Genomic DNA, 18,635 nt, shown 5'->3' with positions numbered 1-18,635 from the left:
AATTATTCTCTTTCAATTAAATTTTTTGATATGCAATAAATTGAATATATGTGATCACTTGCTTAGCTATGTTTAGATTGATGAAATGATACGATGAAATGATTAATGTTTCATTATTGTTTGAGTTATAAAAATCACAATAAAATTGAATGAAATAGAATAAAATGGCATGATGTACAGGTATTTCATTTGAAGGAGTACCAGTACTGGATAAGTACCCGTACCAATACCAGATAAATATTCATACCTTAATTTATGCCCATACACAGTACATTAATTTTTTTAAAAATGTCGTACCCCGTACTGGTACCCGATACAGTTACCGTACAGGCACCTAGGCAAGGTAATAGGAGGACTAAAACTCATAGAACCACTTTACTTTCAAATTTGTCCCTCCAATTTAAGGGGTAAGGAATGAAATTTAACATTTGTTCCAATTCATCATAAACTATGATTTATTCCATTTTTTAGTAAGATTTCTTTCATTTCACTTTGTTCCACTCTACTATTCCATTATATTCTATCGCTACAAACAAACTTGCAAAAGAAAAATATGATGGTGAATTAACAATTGCCCTGTGATACTTGCACTTTCAATTTCTCATGAAACAAAATTTATTTCTTTCACTGTTGTTGAAGAGAAGGAGAATATGCAGAAAAGGGTGATTGAGATGCAATTACAGTTTGGATTCAACAAATTCTTTGCAACACAAGTGAAAAGTGTCATTTTCAATATTCTGGACACCATAACAAGATTAGTTGGTGAGCTAATAAGATATCCATGGAACACAATTACAAAATTGGGCATTATATTCTTAACATCATAATCACCATGGCAACTTGTTATTACAGCACAAAGTACAAGAAAATATAGATGACAAGTAGAAATAAGTTTTTAAACAATGGCCTCAAACTGAGATGTGAAATCTAATTATAATTCAAAACCTTCTGTTGATCTAGAAACTGTTACCTTGATCTTCTTTCAATGAACTAAATGGTGGTTTTAACTAAACTGTCTCCACTGTCATCAGCTAATGATCATTTTGTTAAAAAACTCAGCTTGCTCAGGAAAATACTCCATCAACTCATCCTTAGTCACCCAAACAAATTCCTCACATTTTCCAATGTCGAACTTGGTTTTAGCAATTACTTGTGACTTGAAGAAGAATTTCTGACAGAAGAATTGAGCAAGGGAACGAATGAGCAAGTATAACGAATTTCCACACAGAGAAATAAGGCAGAAGTATTGAAAAGGCTAGTTTTTGAATCATGTGGTACAACCAAACAAAGCAAATGTCTACAAAGTCATTTTCAGAAAATGCCAACACATGTTGATATAAATAACATATTTAAAGATATTAACCTTCCAATAGTAGACTGAAGTACCACAAATTTCTTATAAATATATATACCTTAAAAGATGCAGATTCTGCCTGCTCTTCTTTAGGCTGAACAACCATATGGGCCATTGGAGCATTTCCCACAAAATATGTATTGGAAAGATCTCCAATGACTGATTTCAGGGCAGATTCTGCACACTGCAAAGTAAAATTTAAAACGTTACAAGGAAAAACAAGATGTCAATGTTGTCAATCGCAATTACGGAAAACAGCGATTTGTTAAAACTTCTCTTCGCAATAGTGCTATAGCAGCTATTCGACAACATTTTGTGTAAAATATATCGCACAACAATAGCACCCTGTTCCAATTCTGTTGAGTCATAGCCGCTATTTAACAGAATGGGAAGATATAGGAAATAAGAAAGGGATAACCACATAAGAATGTTTACCTTACGCATAGTTTCCTCTGATTCATATACTTTCTCTGGAAAATGCCACACAGGTTTTCCATCTGGAGCCCCATAAGCATTTCCATAGAGGAGAAGGTAAAGTCTTCTGTCAAGAGCTCTTTGTAGTGACCTAAAGAGGCAAGTAGTAAGAGAGACTATTCAACCTCACAGCAATTATGTCTGAATTAAGTTTTCATATCTCTCATTCAAAATTACATTAGTTATGACTCTATTATCTAAGAGACAGACAAGACAAGGATTGGCCTACCCTTCCCTCGCATAAGTATATCATTATATTGGTCTTTTATAATAACTTGTCAAATTGTATTAAAAAGAAAAGCATTATAATGTTCTAGGTCTACACCAGTTCACCCTCATCATTTAATGCATTTGATTTGATACTCACTAAATCACATAAGTAGTTCGCAAGAATCAATCCTAAGGCTTAAGATTGAACTTCATTCAAATAATTGAAAAATTAACTAACAGTAACTGTATAGCATTACTAATTAAAGACTGGATGAGCACGACAAATACAACTTAAATATCTGATTAAGGTCTGAAGGTGCACTAAGAATACAACTAACATATCCGACGACAAGCTTGCATCTACATTATATAACTACCAATAGTTCAAAGCTAAACTAAATTAAAAACCAATAAAGAAGGTAAGTAAATAAAATAAATAAATAAATAAATAAATAAATAGTATATACCACACCAAAGAAAAAGGAGATTTGCTCACTTTGGGGGGATGTGGTCAAGATAAGAACCAAGTTATAAATATTTGTTATGACCTATGAGACATCTCTTATATATCATTCATTCTACATTATATATACCAGAAATTGAAATAAAACATTTTTGTATGGCAAATAACATAATGTGTCTGCTAAATTGGTGCACACCTTAGATCATTGTTTTTGTCTGCTTCGGTGATTCGTGGTGCTGGCACGTATTCAATTTGATAATCACCTTTACCCCTGGAAGTAACACAATTTTAACAATAGTAGATGAAAAGAAAGATCTATCTGTATTATGCCATATGTGACATCACTTAACAGATGGAAATGAAGATATCTCCCTTTTAAATGAGCCAATTCTAAATAACCAAATTATTTACTTATAAACCTTTTTTTTTGAAGAAGCTAAATTAGCCCACCCAAATTGGCGCCAGAGAGAATCGAACCTCAGACCTCAAGAGGAGCACACTCTCAGGTCCCAAGTCAATACCAATGCACCAACCCAAGTGGGTTTATTTACTTATAAACCTACCGTTAACTCTTAACTTAAGTACTCATACCTAGCATCAGATCTGTCTAGGAATTCATCGGGATATCTGCGTTGATATTGTTGTCTCCATCGAAACCTAGCCATCAAAACCCCATGAAAAATGTAGTTATATAACAAGAACAACAGCCAAAATATCAGTAAGAAATACAACAAACATTGAGTTTACTAAGTAAACCACGGCACAATTTCCATCTAACTAATATTAACAGAAAATCCTTATTTTTAGACATTAACCTCATTTTTTTTCCATTCTAAAAGAGAGAAGCGAAAGAAAGCACTGATATTTCATATCATTTATTACCCTTTTTATATATAACTTGGGAAAACAAAATTTCACTGAAGACATAAGACTGCAAACCAGAAGAGAAATTCCCTTATTTTTCACTTAGATAATATGAAGAGGTGTACATTAGGGTATTCAGTGCTAGATCGCTTGGCAATATGTAAAAATATGAAACAGGGGGTATTCAAATTTCACTGAAGTCAGTGTAAACTAGTTTTTCACTGAAGACAAATGATAATCCAATATTTTGCAGTTACTTTTTAAAAAGGTGGTTACAAAATGGACTTATGTGGCAAAATGATTAGTTCTTGTTGGATGTCAGTATAAAACTAATATAGGGTTTAAGGTTTACCCCGACCATGCATCCCATTCAACTCAAAATACATAACAATTAACAAATAATGGTAGCCTCTAATAGGATACTTCATCCTCCACCTAGTTTGCAAAATCAACAAATTCATAAATAAAATCGAGTCCAAATTCGACATTCAGCTTGCAATCCTGTCCTTTTCTATTGCCCTCAAGCAACACCAGCAAACCTTTTTCCCTAAAATTTGGATTAATTTCTTACTGCGTGAATAAACAAATTAAACCTCAAAATTGTGGGCATCAGTCAAAATAGTCTCGGCGTTTTACAAATTGGTAAATACTCTCTTCGGACTCATATAAGCAAAGATTCCCTTTTCATCATATACATCCGTTATTCAACGAACTTGAAAAAAGAATCTTCGCTTATATATGAGACCGGAGGGAGTACATCCCGAAATTGTATTTGCCAATCCGCGAAATTCAATGACTATTTCGACCAGCATTCACAATTTCCACAGCCAATTTATCTATTCATATTCACTCATTTCTTACATGACTACAAAACCCAATACTAAACTAAATACCAAATCCAAATCCATTTTAGTAATTTGATGCTTTTATTCATAAACTACCTCAAATCCAAGCAGAGCAAAGTAAAATTAACACAAATTAAAATACAAAGAGAGAGAAAAAAAAAACATACGAGAATTCTTGAAACGCATAAACAATAGGGTCAATTTTGGGAATAACCACAGGCAATCTTTCAAACAGTACAGAGGCAACCATTTTCTCAGAGCTTGTGCTGAATCCTCGCCTCGTTAACAGAGGCCGAATCAATGACATCTTCATCCTGAACGAATGCAAAAACATCATCGAACACACACATATAGTACAAGATTTAAACAATGTTTATTATTTTGATGATTGTGATTAGGGTTTTTCATACCTTGGCCAAAAATGGAAGAGTGTGTGACACCAAAAAAATATGCAGAAAAATGAGGTAGTTTAGTGTTATAGAGTGAAGAAAAAACGCGAGAAGGGTTTACGCTACATGAACAAATTAACAATGTTTTTTTTTACTTTTTACTAAAAACAAATTAACAGTGTTGTTTTTGTGCATATTCCTCACATTTCAATATTTTTATTTATTTTATGAGTTTAATGGAAATACATCGTCATCGTTGGTATAAAATAGTTTGACACGGACATCCAATAAGAAATCATCATTTTTTCCATTTCATATAAGCAGTGGCGATTCCCGTAATATTAGAGAGCCTAGGCAAAATTTTGGAGGGAATTTTATCAACCAAATTTCTGGATAGCTCTAGGAACAAAAAACTTCCTCATCTCTGAAATTAAATTATGCAAAATTAACAAATCGATGTATAATATATTGCAGAACCAAAGTACTAGTTATTGAATACTATTGCAGAGACAAATCGATGTATAATAACAGAGAAAAACTTCCTTCATTCTCACTATTGAATACTAATTATTTTCACTAACTGAATACAAAAAGACAATTCTCACTATTTAGGTTAGTAAATTTAGAACAAAAACACTTGATGTTACCAAGGTGAATTTAGAACTTGGTGATAGACACTATTGCAGAACAAACTCTTATTAACTCTATTGCAGAACAAACACTATTGCAGAACAAGATGAATTTAGAACAAAAACCCTTCATTCTCACTATTTTAGAACAAAAACACTATTGCAGAACCAACCAAAACTACTTATTTATATAACCAAAACAGCTTATTTATATAATCACTTAACAATCAAAACAGCTTAATAAATTTAAAATTCAAAACAACACCAAATCATCAAACAAAGATTCTAGATTGAGAAGGTTAGGTTGTTAAAAATTAATTGCAGTATGTTAGTTTGCTTACCTCAAACGAGACGAAGAGAAAGAGTGAGTGCGGTGCGGCGCGGTGAGCTGAGCAGTGGTGCGGCTGCGGCGGAAGATTGAACGGCGTTACGGCGAGGTGAGGGAGAGAGATTGAGAGCAGCGATTTTGAGAGAGAGGGATCGAGAAGGAGAAAGCAAATTGGTGAATTTTTATTGGATATCTGTTTAAAACCGTTTTACACATATCATGCATATTCTTTAAATTCTATTTATTTATAATATTTTTTTAAATAAAATAAATGTCAATGAATTTCCGTGAACTTGGTTAAGTTGGTAGGAATATCGGACTATATGTTTAGGAGCTGGGGTTCGAACCCCGAACACTTCATTTATTCACCTTTAAGGTAGATTTTCTAGCTACTAGGCTACTTGACAAAAATTAGCAAATTTTATTTTATTTTTTTATAAAAAAATTATATATTTTTTGTTTTTTTATAAAAAAATTATATATTATTTATTTTTCATAAAAAAAACCTATTTTTACTATTTTTAAAGAATGATATTTTTTTAGCATCGATGTTTTAAATGACGAATGGAAGTCGAGGAGTGAAGACTCCTAGGAGATGATCAGAGAATGCGTTGAACTCCATACCCACCCAATGATCTGCCTCAACCCTTTTTTTTTTTTCCTTGGATTTGGTGGGTTTGGTCGGATTAACCAAGTTTGCTCAACTTATGTACAACGCTATTCTTACCCAATTTATTAAGGATCAAGACCGATGTTATACTGAGCAATCTTTTTATGATGGCAAATGATCCATTAGCAATGTTTGGGATCTTAACTGCAATTAAGGCCTTGAAAGAAAGCAAAGCATGCCATCACTATTTTTGTAAGATGTTTTCTCTTTAGGCCTTCAAAGATTCTTTTTCATCCTCTGGATTTTACTTTTTTGCCCTTTAATAAAAACTTCGGTTTCTACGAACCGAATTTTTTTTGCCTTAAAAAAAATTCGGTTTCTGTTAACCGAAATTTTCCCGAATTTGAACTAAAAAACTTCGGTTTCTGCGAACCGAAGTTTTTATCAAGGGCAAAATTGAAAATTGAAAATATTTTGAGTATAAAAGATACATCGGGGCCCGAAGAGAAAACATCCAATGTTTCATTCTTTTAATAGAATGTCATTGAAAGATCACATTGTCGAAAGTGAAAACCCTCATTGTGCCACATAATGCAAGTTATAGAGTTTGCTAGTATCGTACATCAGAAACAGATTGGTAGGTAGAGGTGGGAATAGGCTAGGCCGAGCTAGGCTTTGCCAAGCCTGAGCCTGGCCTGTCAAAAAATCGAAGGTCTGAGCCTGGCCTGTGGCCTATCATAGGCTTAAATTCTAGGCCTGAGTCTGGCCTTTTGAAAGTCTGATGTGGCCTGTTAGCCTGTTTAAAAGCTTATTTCATATGAACATATTTAAATAAATAATTATATTTATTTTGAAATATACTTATGAACTAATAAAATAATGTTTCATTTGATATTTTAGAGAATTTGACTATATATGTCATCATATTTCAATTCTAGTTTATAATAATACATTTATATATGTTAAAAACTAATGTAAATTAATAAACTTAAATTACTTAAAAAGTTAATAGATTTATAATTTAATCAAAGTATAAATTTTAATATATAAATAATAATCGTAATAAAAATATTATTCATGTTAACTTAAATAGGCCAGCCTAGTAGGCCTCAAAGGCTTTTTTAATGGCCTGCGGCCTGGCCTTTTTAGCTAAATAGGCTTATAAAAAAGCATTGGCATGCTCTATTTAAAGAAATAGGCTGGCCTGGCCTGAGCCTATGTAGGCTAGGCCTTAAGGCCATGTAGGCCGGCCTGGCCTGTTCCCACCTCTATTGGTAGGAGAAGTTTGCTGCATAGTGTATTGTTAGTAGCACTCCTCATACATGAAGTCAAGGAAGACTAGCAAACATAAACAAAAAATATCACAAAAGGAATTAACTTCAAACTAATTAACATAATTAGTTATAATTGAAGCTAATCAATGTTGCAAGTTCGAGATCTTGACTAAGAACAGAAGGAGGGTAGCAAGGTCGTAATGTTTAAAATCGTGAATAGGACAGAAAGATCTTTCCCAAGTATTTACTTAGGATCGGGAGGGGTATAGCAAAATCGTAAAACGTAAGATCCTACCAAAACGAAAAATAATACTAGTATATGTCCATAGTTAGGAAATGTTTAATTAATTAGGGAATAATTAATACTAGCGTACCTTTTTTTTTATATATAACAAGCAAAATCAAGGCATTTCATTTATAATAATATTCCAAATACAATGAGTAGTAGGCGAAAAAACAGAGTGAGTAGCATAGTTGGTAGATGCTCCTGCAAGAGTGTGAGCACAACCAGTTTCTTGTCGCCTACTGAATACAACTTGGTAGCTGTTTTTCAAAACAAACAGGTCCTTAAACATAGCTATAAGGGACCCGTATTCAGTAATATCGGATTTGTCTTTGTGAATACCACACCTCACCTTCAGCTGCTGTCATTTTGGTGTGCGTCCATGTCGTATATACATTTTGAAATCAGCCAAGATTGTCACGGATGCAGGCCCCCCATACCAACAGTCTGATGAAAAGAAAATCGCAGCGTCAATGTTGCTTCTGTTATGAACAGGCTGAGCATGACACCAAGCCTGCAGCACCTGAGATGCTCGAGCCAGTACCTGAAGAGGATTCTTCTTGTAAACCTTCCCATAATTTGTTGTATCTTCTATTCCAAAGGCTCCATAATACCATGTAGAATGAAGCCAAATTTCCATGATCCAGCCACTGACAGACTTTGAAGAACACCTATGCAAAACTAGCTGCACCGGCCATAATTGCGTCGAGTCCGTCTGTGATTCCCATATTCTGCCAGAAATCAACACTGCACAGGCACTGCAAGAACATATGCCAGTTTTTTTTTTTTCCATCGCATCATCACAACCTACACACCAAGGCGGACAGATTACACCTCTAGTCTGTGGTTTGGCAAGCAATTCCTCAATAATCGCCATATGAAAGTATGTCCCTTAGGTGGTGCTCAAAGCAACCAAATGGGTGACCAATCTCCCGGAACTTTGAGCTCATCACGATTGAATAATCTCTCCATACACGCCATATAAGCACTTTTCACCGTATAATTTCCATGCTTATCAAAACGCCAAATCATTTGGTCCCTTTTTGAGACATCAAGTAACGGAATTCTTAAAATCTCCTCCACATCTGTGTCATAAAAAACTTCCCTCACCAATTGTTCATTCCACTTACCATTATTTTGGTCTACAAGTTGGTGCACCACCATGCTCTATATGTCTCTTGGCCTTAATGTTGCAATAGCAGGAGCCTCCACATTTCTCAGCCAAGGGACACATCCCAAACTGAGATACTTCTACCATACCAAATCCTCCAACAATAGCACTCCTCCAGTGTCGATCGGTTGACTAGATACTACATCATACTGCCCATAACTCGGATTGTACCCCAAGGCCGCTCCTAAAAAATCCCAATGTGAATATTTGGCTTTGAAAATTCTTATTAGTATATGTAGAAAATAATAAGTAAATACTGTTGTGTATTATTCCTCAGCTCAAGGCTGGTTTAAATAGGAAGAGTACAAACATAAAAGGAAATAATAGATAAGCTTAGAATCTCCTAGAAATAACAAACTAGGAAACTAAATATTTTCCAACACCCCCCCTCAAGTTGGTGCATAGATATCTATCATGCCCAACTTGCCGATCAAATGCTCAAAGGTGGGTCTTGCTAAGCTTTTGGTCAAGATATCTGCAGTTTGCTGACTCGAAGTTACAAAAGGTAGACATATGATTCCGGCATCTAACTTCTCTTTTATGAAATGTCGATCGATCTCAATATGCTTGGTTCTGTCATGTTGAACTGGGTTATGAGCTATGCTAATAGCGGCTTTACTGTCAGAGTATAATTTCAATGGAAGCTCAATTTTCATCTTAAGCTCTTCTAGGACTCTGTGGATCCATAATCCTTCACAAATACCTTGAGCCATAGCTCTAAACTCAGCTTCTGCACTACTTCTTGCTACAACTCCTTGTTTCTTGCTCCTCCATGTCACAAGATTACCCCAAACATAGGTACAATATCCGGAGGTTGATCTTCTGTCAGTGACTGAACCTGCCCAATCAGCATCGGTAAAGATAGACACATTTCTTTCATTAGTCTTCTTAAAAAATAATCCCTTTCCGGGATTTGCTTTCAAATATCGCAGTATCCTATAGACTGCCTCAAGATGTTCCTCAAAAGGAGAATGCATAAACTGACTTACTACACTAACCGAGAAAGCAATGTCAGGTCTAGTGTGTGACAAATAAATCAGTTTCCCAACCAATCTCTGGTACCTTCCAGTATCAACAGGAACACTACCTTCTTCCCAAAGTTTTGCATTAGGATCCATGGGAGTATCTGCTGGTCGACATCCACTCATTCCTGTTTCTTTCAATAAATCTAGAATGTATTTTTGCTGGGAAACTACAATACCATCTTTTGATCGAGCAACCTCCATACCAAGAAAATATCTCATGGATCCCAAGTCCTTGATTTCAAAGTCTAATGCTAATTTCTCCTTTACTCTTGCCATTTCAACTATATCATCTCCAGTAAGGACGATATCATCAACATAAACAATTAGGACAGCAATTTTTCCATCTTGGGAGAACTTTGTGAACAAGGTGTGGTCAGCTTGTCCTTGAATGTATCCTTGTTTCTTCATGGAATAAGTGAACTTTTCAAACCAAGCTCTAGGAGACTGCTTTAATCCATACAAAGACTTATTTAGCTTGCATACATTTGATCCAAACTTGTCTTCAAAGCCAGGAGGAATGTCCATATATACTTCTTCTTCTAAATCACCATTGAGAAAAGCATTCTTAACATCCAACTGATGTAGGGGCCAATCTAAGTTAGCAGCAAGAGACAAGAGAATTCTGACAGTGTTCAATTTTGCAACAGGAGCAAAAGTCTCTGAGTAGTCTATACCATAGGTTTGAGTAAAACCCTTAGCCACCAATCGAGCCTTGTACCTTTCGATTGACCCATCCGAATTATACTTCACAGTAAACACCCATTTGCATCCAACCGTCTTCTTGCCATCCGGTAGTGTCATAACACTCCAGGTTTTGTTCTTTTCAAGAGCTTTCATCTCCTCAAGTACAGCTTCCCTCCACTTTGGAACTTCTAGAGCAACCTGTACATTTTTTGGAATCTCTACACTAGACAATTTTGAGGTAAAGGCAGAAAAAGATGAAGACAAATTTGAATATGATATAAAATTGGACAATGGGTATTTAGTGCAAGATCTAACAGGTTTTCTAACAGCCACAGGATCATCGATATCAGGATACAAAATACGACTCTCAGAAACAGAGATAGACTTACCTTTTCTTTTTTTAGGAAGTTGATCATCCCCCAGTTCAGATTCATGACAGTGTTGAGATGTGGACTCATCACTTTCTTTGTGATTCTTTCTCACAAAAACCTTTCCTTTCCAAGTCTTGTTTCCTGCTTCAAACCTATTATCTTTATATGACTCATTATTTTGTGGCATTTCAATTAGATCATCATTATCATTGTTTTCAAGATTCTCATTGTTTTCTTCATGAGAAAATGTAGGCTCGGATTCACCAAGCTCACTACTCATAACAGGAGTAGGATTAGATAAAAAATCATGGCCATTTTTCGTTGGTGCAGAAGTATAAGTCTTAGAACTTTGTGATACCGGCAAAGATAAATTATTAAAAAAACTCATGTCCTCAGTTTGAAACGAGTTAAAAAAACTCATGTCCTCAATTTGAGACGAATCTTCATTTAAATTTCCCCCCTGAAGATGCGTGTCAAAAAAAGGTTTGTTTTCAAAGAATGTAACATCCATGGTGACAAACATTTTCTGGTTTTTTGGATCAAAACATTTATATCCCTTCTGGGTTGGAGAATACCCAACAAAAACACATTTTATAGCACGCGGTTCGAGTTTGCTAATATTCTTATGTTCATGAACAAATGCAGTGCAACCAAAGATTTTTAAGGTCAAATCGTTTGAAACACGATCATTAGGAAAACATTCTTTGAAAATATGAATTGGAGTTTTAAAATTAAGAACTTTGGAGGGCACTCTGTTAATTAAGTATGCAGCAGTTAAAACTGCTTCACCCCACAAATAATTTGGTACTTTACTTGCGAAAAGTAAAGCTCTAGCCACCTCCAACAAGTGCCTATTTTTTCTTTCTGCAACTCCATTTTGTTGGGGAGTGTTAGGACATGAACTTTGATGCACAATTCCATTTTCACGAAAAAAATCACTCAACATTGTGTTAAAATATTCTTTGCCGTTATCACTTCTAAATACTTGAATATTTGTTTGAAATTGATTTTGCACCATTTTAACAAAATCTTTTACGGCCTGACAAACGTCAGATTTCCCTTTTAACAAGTACACCCAACTAACTCTTGAGTGATCATCTATAAATGTGATAAACCATTTTTTATGAGAAAGTGTACTCGTTCGGTTAGGGCCCCAAACATCACTGTGAATAACAGAAAAAGGTTTTGATGGTTTGTAGGGCTGTAATGGAAAATGAGAACGATGATGTTTTGCAAATTCACATGCTTCACATTTAAACAAAGATAAATCCTTATTACGAAATAACTCAGGAAATAAGTGTTTTAAATAAGGAAAACTAGGATGACCTAATCGTGAATGCCATAACATAACATCATCATTATTATTATTCAAAACTAAAAAAGATTCAAAGCATGAACTTATTGGTTTGGAAGGTAGTTGTGATTCAGGTTCAATGTCGAAGTAGTAGAGTCCTCCACTCTCCTTAGCACTACCAATCATCTTCCCCGAGTTCAAATCCTGAAAAACACAATGAGTACGGAAAAAATTAGTTTGACAATTTCTATCTTGGGCTAATTTACTGACAGACATGAGACTACAAGATAGATTTGGGACATGAAGAACATCTTTAAGGGTTAGACTTGGAGACAACACAACCGAACCTTTACCCGCAATGGCTGAAAAGGATCCATCCGCAATTTTTATTTTATGGTTACCTGCACATGGACTATAAGAAGAAAACAGAGTAGAATCACCAGTCATGTGATCACTTGCACCCGAATCTACTATCCAAGCACGACTAGGACTGACACTAAAAAGGGCAGAAGTACCTTTGGGGGCAACAGAGCCAGAAAGAGTGTTAGATTCAAGAATTTTGTACAGTCTGTCTAGTTGTTCCATCGTGAATGAAAGCTGAATTGAAGAAGACTGATGCTCTTGATCAGAATTACTGGCTTGGAATGTATGACCCTCACCTCCACCTTTGTTCTTCTGATTTGAAGGTCGCGGAAGACCATGTAATTTCCAACATTGAAAAATAGTATGTCCCAAACGATGACAATATTTGCATTCACGACGGTATTTGAAAGTGGATGATCGTCGTCGAGAATAAAAAAACGTCATAATTAATAATCTTAGCCAAGGAGTACCGGAAGCAGCAAAGAAAAGTAACGCCGGTGAACAGTACTCGTGAACAGTAATCACGTGAACAGTACGTATGAACAGTGCCTCCGATGAACAGTATTTTAAATGAACAGTGGTGCGTGAACAGTACCACGTGTGAACAGTGCCGCACACAAAATCAGTCGTCGTGGTCAGATTGTAAACACGACGGCGGCTAGGGTTTTGCGGAAGCGAGACCCCCAAAATCGGGAGCTCTCGATACCATGTAGAAAATAATAAGTAAATACTGTTGTGTATTATTCCTCAGCTCAAGGCTGGTTTAAATAGGAAGAGTACAAACATAAAAGGAAATAATAGATAAGCTTAGAATCTCCTAGAAATAACAAACTAGGAAACTAAATATTTTCCAACAGTATAGTATCCGGGTTGGTTATAAACTTCCAACCTTGTTTCCCCACATAGCTAGATTAAAGCCATGAAAGTCATGAAACCCCAAACCTCTAAACTCCTTTCGCATGGTCAACTTCTCCCACTTCATCCAATTAATCCCATCTACAAGCTCCTCTTTGCAATCCCCACCAAAAGGTTTTTATAATTCGTTCAATCTCTGCCTCTAAAGATTCTGGCATAAGAAAGACACGGAATTCCCTGAACTACCGATTTAATCAAAACCTCACGGCCAACCTGTGAGCATTTTGCACCTCCAAGGGTTTCCCCTTCACAATGTTTACAAATATTCAATAATGATCAACTCTACATTGTGTTCTCCTATTTATACAAATAGCCCATTAACAACTAAACTAACTAACTAACTTCTATAAAACCCTTAACTACTTTAACTACTCTAATTAACCATTATTCCACATCCTAACATAAACCAACAAATGTAAGGGCCAAAAATTGTACAGAACAATCTATCAATACTAAAAACAAACTTCACTTTACATTACTTTATGTTTACGAAAAAAAGAAACTTTACTTTAAAGTAACAAATGAAAAGGAAAAAAAATCTCTTTTTATCTATTTTCTTTTTCTGGTAACAAAATCAAATTCACAGTCCTAATTAATCTGGTAAACCACATATATACAGGATATTCCTACTATGTCAGAAGCTCCTATCATACACTTCTAAAATTAATACATACCAATATCACACAGGCTTAGGTGTGTATAATGAAACGTTGACAGTGTCGCAAAATCTTTGTAAATTTAATGATTCACTGGAAAATTTTCAACCACCTAGTCAGATAATCTTTTAAGCCAAATCCCTTGCTAGGCCTTAGAATTTGCTTGAACAAAGCCGATTTTGGAACATTCCAATGCTCCACATGCCTGAAAATTTTTCAGATATTTAGATGATTTTGAAAATGATAACTTACTCACAAAGATTTCATTTTGAAACTTATTCGCATTATTTCATATTAGTCAAATTTATTCACAATTGAAATCAGACAATGGTAGAAACATGTGTCATCATAATTGAACATTTTTCACACCTGCATACTTTTCCTGATTGTGCATCAAAGTAATATTCCGTGTATCCAGTTGCTGCAGCATATATTAGTAACATGGTTAAAAAATGTACCATACAATATAATTTAAGCTTCTTTTTGCTGGTTACTACTAAATAAGCATTTTGCAAATGTCACATATTCTATGAAAAATGAAAGAAATTTCAAGAGAGGTTCCATCGAAATGCAGATAAATTACAATTATACAAAAATATGTATCGTATTAGTAAAGCAATTTCATTTTGTTCATTGATGGCTCAATCAATTGGATATACTCTAAATGGATAGGCTTAAAATTTACCAGAAAGAATAGGCCTCCATGGAAAGGACAAGATGCAGCTGAATCTCCAGTGGCCAATTCCTTTGTCCTGTCAATAAGAAGTATTGAATTTTAAAAAAGAAAAAACACGCGTTTCTAAAGTCGGATGTGTAGCAGGAGATTGAACTATGTCCCTTTAGATTACATAGCTAAGCAGTTAACACTGCACTAACACCCACGGAATAATCCACAATCCCAGCTACGACAACAATTGTTGTTTAAGTCTTCGCAACTATATCGCAACTGCAACCGCATCAGTAGCAGTTATCCTCAATTACATGTAATGTCAAGGATTGCAAGGTAATCTCAACTTTAACTGCAACTTGAATTCAAAACGTTGCAAAACTATATTTAAGAAAGCGGTAGAGAAGTGTTAAAGCTTATTCGCACCTCAAAATCTTCCCACTTCATAAGATTCATATTTGACTTCTCCAAAAGGGATCCAAAATTAGTACAGTTTCTTTTGAAACGCTGAAGCCCTTTGAAAGAGCCGGCAGGATCCGCAAATTCACAATCCTCTTCATATGCATTCAATGTGAGATCTCCTGAGAGTTGAGAAGAATAGATCAACCATGTGAATCTTCTGATTATAATCAAAATACTAACTAGAAACTGCCAATTGTTGGTAGCTTCATTTTGTGTCAATCATTACATAGGAAGCAAACATTTGCAAGTTAATTAACATGTATGAAATAACATACTATACTCAAAGTACACTATCAACAGTTATTAGCCAATAATGAGGAGAAGATAGACTCGATGAATAACTAGAGTTAGTTTATTACACTATCATCAGTTTGTTACAAGTACAACTGCTAACTGAACTCCTGTAGTATTACTCTCTTGTAACACTTCTCTTATCAATGAATGAAATCTATCAATTTTCTAGCTTGGTTTTGTATGGAATTCTAATACTTTGATGCTATCAGAGCAGGTTCATCCCGCTCTGCTTCCACAGCTATAGAAAGTTACAGAAATCTCTTCCGATCGTTTTTCTTGTGTTGATTTCGATCCTTTGCAGCTTCAGTTTTTCGTTTTGTATCAGTTTCTTGATTGTTCAGTTTCAATCGTTCAATTTGTAATGGCGAGAGGTCAAGGAAGTCAGAATCCGGCGAATCAAGATCATTCGCAATCCCTAGATCCCTATCATGTTCATCCGTCGGAAAATCCAACCACCGTCTGTGTCACACCGGCAATGAACGGAGAGAATTATCATGCCTGGGCGTTGAAGATGCGAAGAGCACTTGCAATGAAAAATAAGTTCAAGTTTGTTGATGGATCAAATGAAATTCCAATGGAAGAGGATCTGAACTTTGCAGTATGGAAGAGGTAGAGGAAATGGCAAAGTGGGTACCTATTGTGGAAAGGGAGGACACACTGTGGAAGGATGTTACATTGGCTATCCACCAAATTGGGGGCGTGGAAATGGTTACAACAATGCGTATGCAAACCATGTTGATGGTGATGAATATGAAGAGAAGCCTGTGACCAATGCATCAGTCAATAATGCAGGAAGTAGCAGTGAAGATGATGGAAGAGTTTCACTCACCAGGAGCAGTATCAAGGGCTGATTGCTCTGCTTGAAAAGAGCAATGTGGAGGCGAAGTGTTCAGCCAATGTGGCAAAGGCATATGGATCTGGTAGTGCTAAAGGTAATTTCTTCTTAATTCTAAATAAATCAAACAAAGTAGTACTATGGAAGTAACATTGACTCTTCTAATTGAGTTAATTCTACTACACTAACTCTAGTTATTCATTGAGTCTATCTTCTCCTCATTATTGTCTAATAAAAGTAAAAGATACGAAAACAACACAGACAAAGTAGAAAACACAGACACACAATATTTGATCACAAAGTTCAGCCAATTGTGTCTACGTCTCTTACTACAGAGTGGCTGCAGTTCCTTTGAATTATTATTTCACGCTTAGAATTTACATTGTACAACGTATTTAATTAAATATTGCGGTCCATAATTCAACAGCCCTGAATCGTACCGCAGGGTTGAACCACCCCACCCCCACAATTGCAACCCAACTAACGTTTGACCCTAACTAACATGCCTACTTATCGGTAACTATAAGGCATACCCAACCCAACATTTTTGAATTAGTTATACCCTTTCCCTAGAACATATCTACTATTTTAGTTATAGAATGAAGACCCGTTTTGGTCCTTCACAAACTTTAGACGACAAAAATAAAACTCAAATTAGTCCCCGACATTTTCATATTTGAGATAAATTGGTTCTTCTGTTATAACGAATCAGGGACTAATTTGTCCTCGATATGAAAATGTCAGTGACTAATTTGAGTTTTATTTTTGTCAGGAACTGAATTGTCCTGTCAGAAATTTGTGAACGATCAAAATGGGTCTTCACTCTTAATTTTAATTAAATATAGAACTTTTTCCCCCAAATTAATCATCCAAAATCCAAATGAAATGTAAAAAAGAAAAGCATAATTTAAGAAACCATACATACATACATACATAAAATTGAAACTATAACATATATTAAGAAGGATCTAAATAAAATAAATTGGTATTAACCCATAAGATAAGAAAAAGCATTTGATAAAACCTGTGACAAAATAAGATCTTTCAAAGTCTTGTTTAATTGTATCCACAACAGAAGCACGATCAATGGTTTCAAGAAGTCTCAAAGGAGAAGCTTCATCTTCACCAGATGAAGAACGAAAAACAGAAGCAGCAATTCCTAGAAGCTCAGAACTATACCATGCTACTTTAAGAAATGCATTGTTCTTAGTTTGAGACTCTTGATTTGGGTTTGTTCCATTGCATTGAAACCTATGTATTCTTCTGGTGTTATGATGGTGATGATGTTGTTGTTTTGGTGGAAAGAACAATGAACTGTGGTGATTGTGAGTAGTGTTGATTAAGGTAATGGAAGCAATAGTAGACAATGCCATGAAACTAGAATAGTAAAGAGAACAAACGTTAGAATGAGTTTGTTTGAGAATCTAAGTCAGATAGTTGCTACCTGCCTTGTATTTAAATATCTTAGTTTCTGATTAATGATAGCCACATAAAAAAGAAGGAGGTTTGAAACAATTAAATTTTTACGACTATAAATTTTACAAGTGAAAGGGGAGTGCTAACGACACACTCTTTAACAAACACACTCCAACACATTATCTTTTATTGGTTGAAATTCACATGGGTCCCATAAAAGTTATATGGGTCCACATTTTTTTATGGGACCCATGTGAATTTCAACCGATAAAAGAGAGTGTGTTGGAGTGTGTTTGTTAAAGAGTGTGTTACTAGCATTATTCACCAGTGAAATGAATGGATTCGAACCGCGGCTCTGTATATAATGTCCTGAGTTAAACTTCTTTAATGGGCAAAAAATTGTAATTAAGCCAAATTTTTATATATAAAAAATAAAAGTGACTATGCAAGTTATTAAAATGAAAATTACTTTTGGCTCTGATTGAGAAGGCCAATAAGCTGGCTTATAGCTTTTAGTTTATAAGCTGTTTGGTAACAATTTTAAAAAAAGAGCTTATAGCATATTTTACTAACTTATAACTTATTTTTCAAACGTTATTTCAAGTAACTTACAAGCTTATAGCTTATCATATTTTCTTTCAATTTTACCCCTATCATCTTACTTGAAAAAAATAAATATTAATTTTTTATATCATTTCACACTTATAAGATAGTTCAACCGCTAATTTTACCAAACACTACGAATTCAATCCGTTAGCT

At 34.9% G+C, this 18,635-nt stretch overlaps 2 protein-coding genes across 3 annotated transcripts; both read right to left on the bottom strand.

The window, feature by feature from the left end:
* Window positions 1-776: 776 nt before the first annotated feature.
* Window positions 777-5,777, bottom strand: LOC123884186 (39S ribosomal protein L46, mitochondrial-like). 2 transcript variants are annotated; one of them, XM_045933221.1, is made up of 8 exons: window positions 5,570-5,727; window positions 4,621-5,023; window positions 4,378-4,524; window positions 3,093-3,158; window positions 2,698-2,772; window positions 1,790-1,919; window positions 1,413-1,538; window positions 777-1,171 (listed from the first exon to the last, which is right to left on the bottom strand). In XM_045933221.1, exons 3-8 carry the CDS (start codon window positions 4,521-4,523, stop codon window positions 1,028-1,030), a joined length of 687 nt encoding a protein of 228 aa, XP_045789177.1. In that variant the 5' UTR covers window position 4,524; window positions 4,621-5,023; window positions 5,570-5,727; the 3' UTR covers window positions 777-1,027. The 2 variants fall into 2 exon arrangements, with proteins under 2 accessions (XP_045789177.1, XP_045789178.1); XM_045933222.1 differs by lacking the exon at window positions 4,621-5,023 and having other exon boundaries at window positions 5,570-5,777.
* Window positions 5,778-14,068: 8,291 nt separating this feature from the next.
* LOC123884185 lies at window positions 14,069-17,902 on the bottom strand. The gene is made up of 5 exons (XM_045933220.1): window positions 17,485-17,902; window positions 15,296-15,450; window positions 14,888-14,954; window positions 14,572-14,623; window positions 14,069-14,407 (listed from the first exon to the last, which is right to left on the bottom strand). Exons 1-5 carry the CDS (start codon window positions 17,831-17,833, stop codon window positions 14,293-14,295), a joined length of 738 nt encoding a protein of 245 aa, XP_045789176.1. The 5' UTR covers window positions 17,834-17,902; the 3' UTR covers window positions 14,069-14,292.
* Window positions 17,903-18,635: the final 733 nt, after the last annotated feature.

The sequence above is a fragment of the Trifolium pratense genome, linkage group LG5 (genome assembly GCF_020283565.1).
Source record: "Trifolium pratense cultivar HEN17-A07 linkage group LG5, ARS_RC_1.1, whole genome shotgun sequence".
Taxonomy (NCBI): domain Eukaryota; kingdom Viridiplantae; phylum Streptophyta; class Magnoliopsida; order Fabales; family Fabaceae; genus Trifolium; species Trifolium pratense.
Note: the sequence above shows the minus strand (reverse complement) of the source record. Positions and strands in the feature narration are given on the sequence as shown.

Excerpts from the sequence above, each read along its gene's own strand:
- LOC123884186 (XM_045933222.1), bottom strand. The coding sequence starts at position 4,523 with ATGAAGATGTCATTGATTCGGCCTCTGTTAACGAGGCGAGGATTCAGC. Across the intron at positions 3,159-4,377 it reads TATGCGTTTCAAGAATTCTC|GTTTCGATGGAGACAACAAT; the intron begins GTATGTTTTTTT and ends TTTGATGGCTAG. Across the intron at positions 1,920-2,697 it reads GACAAAAACAATGATCTAAG|GTCACTACAAAGAGCTCTTG; the intron begins GTGTGCACCAAT and ends TTGCCTCTTTAG.
- LOC123884185 (XM_045933220.1), bottom strand. The coding sequence starts at position 17,833 with ATGGCATTGTCTACTATTGCTTCCATTACCTTAATCAACACTACTCAC. Across the intron at positions 14,955-15,295 it reads TGAAGTGGGAAGATTTTGAG|GACAAAGGAATTGGCCACTG; the intron begins GTGCGAATAAGC and ends TCTTATTGACAG. Across the intron at positions 14,624-14,887 it reads ATGGAGGCCTATTCTTTCTG|CAACTGGATACACGGAATAT; the intron begins GTAAATTTTAAG and ends TATATGCTGCAG.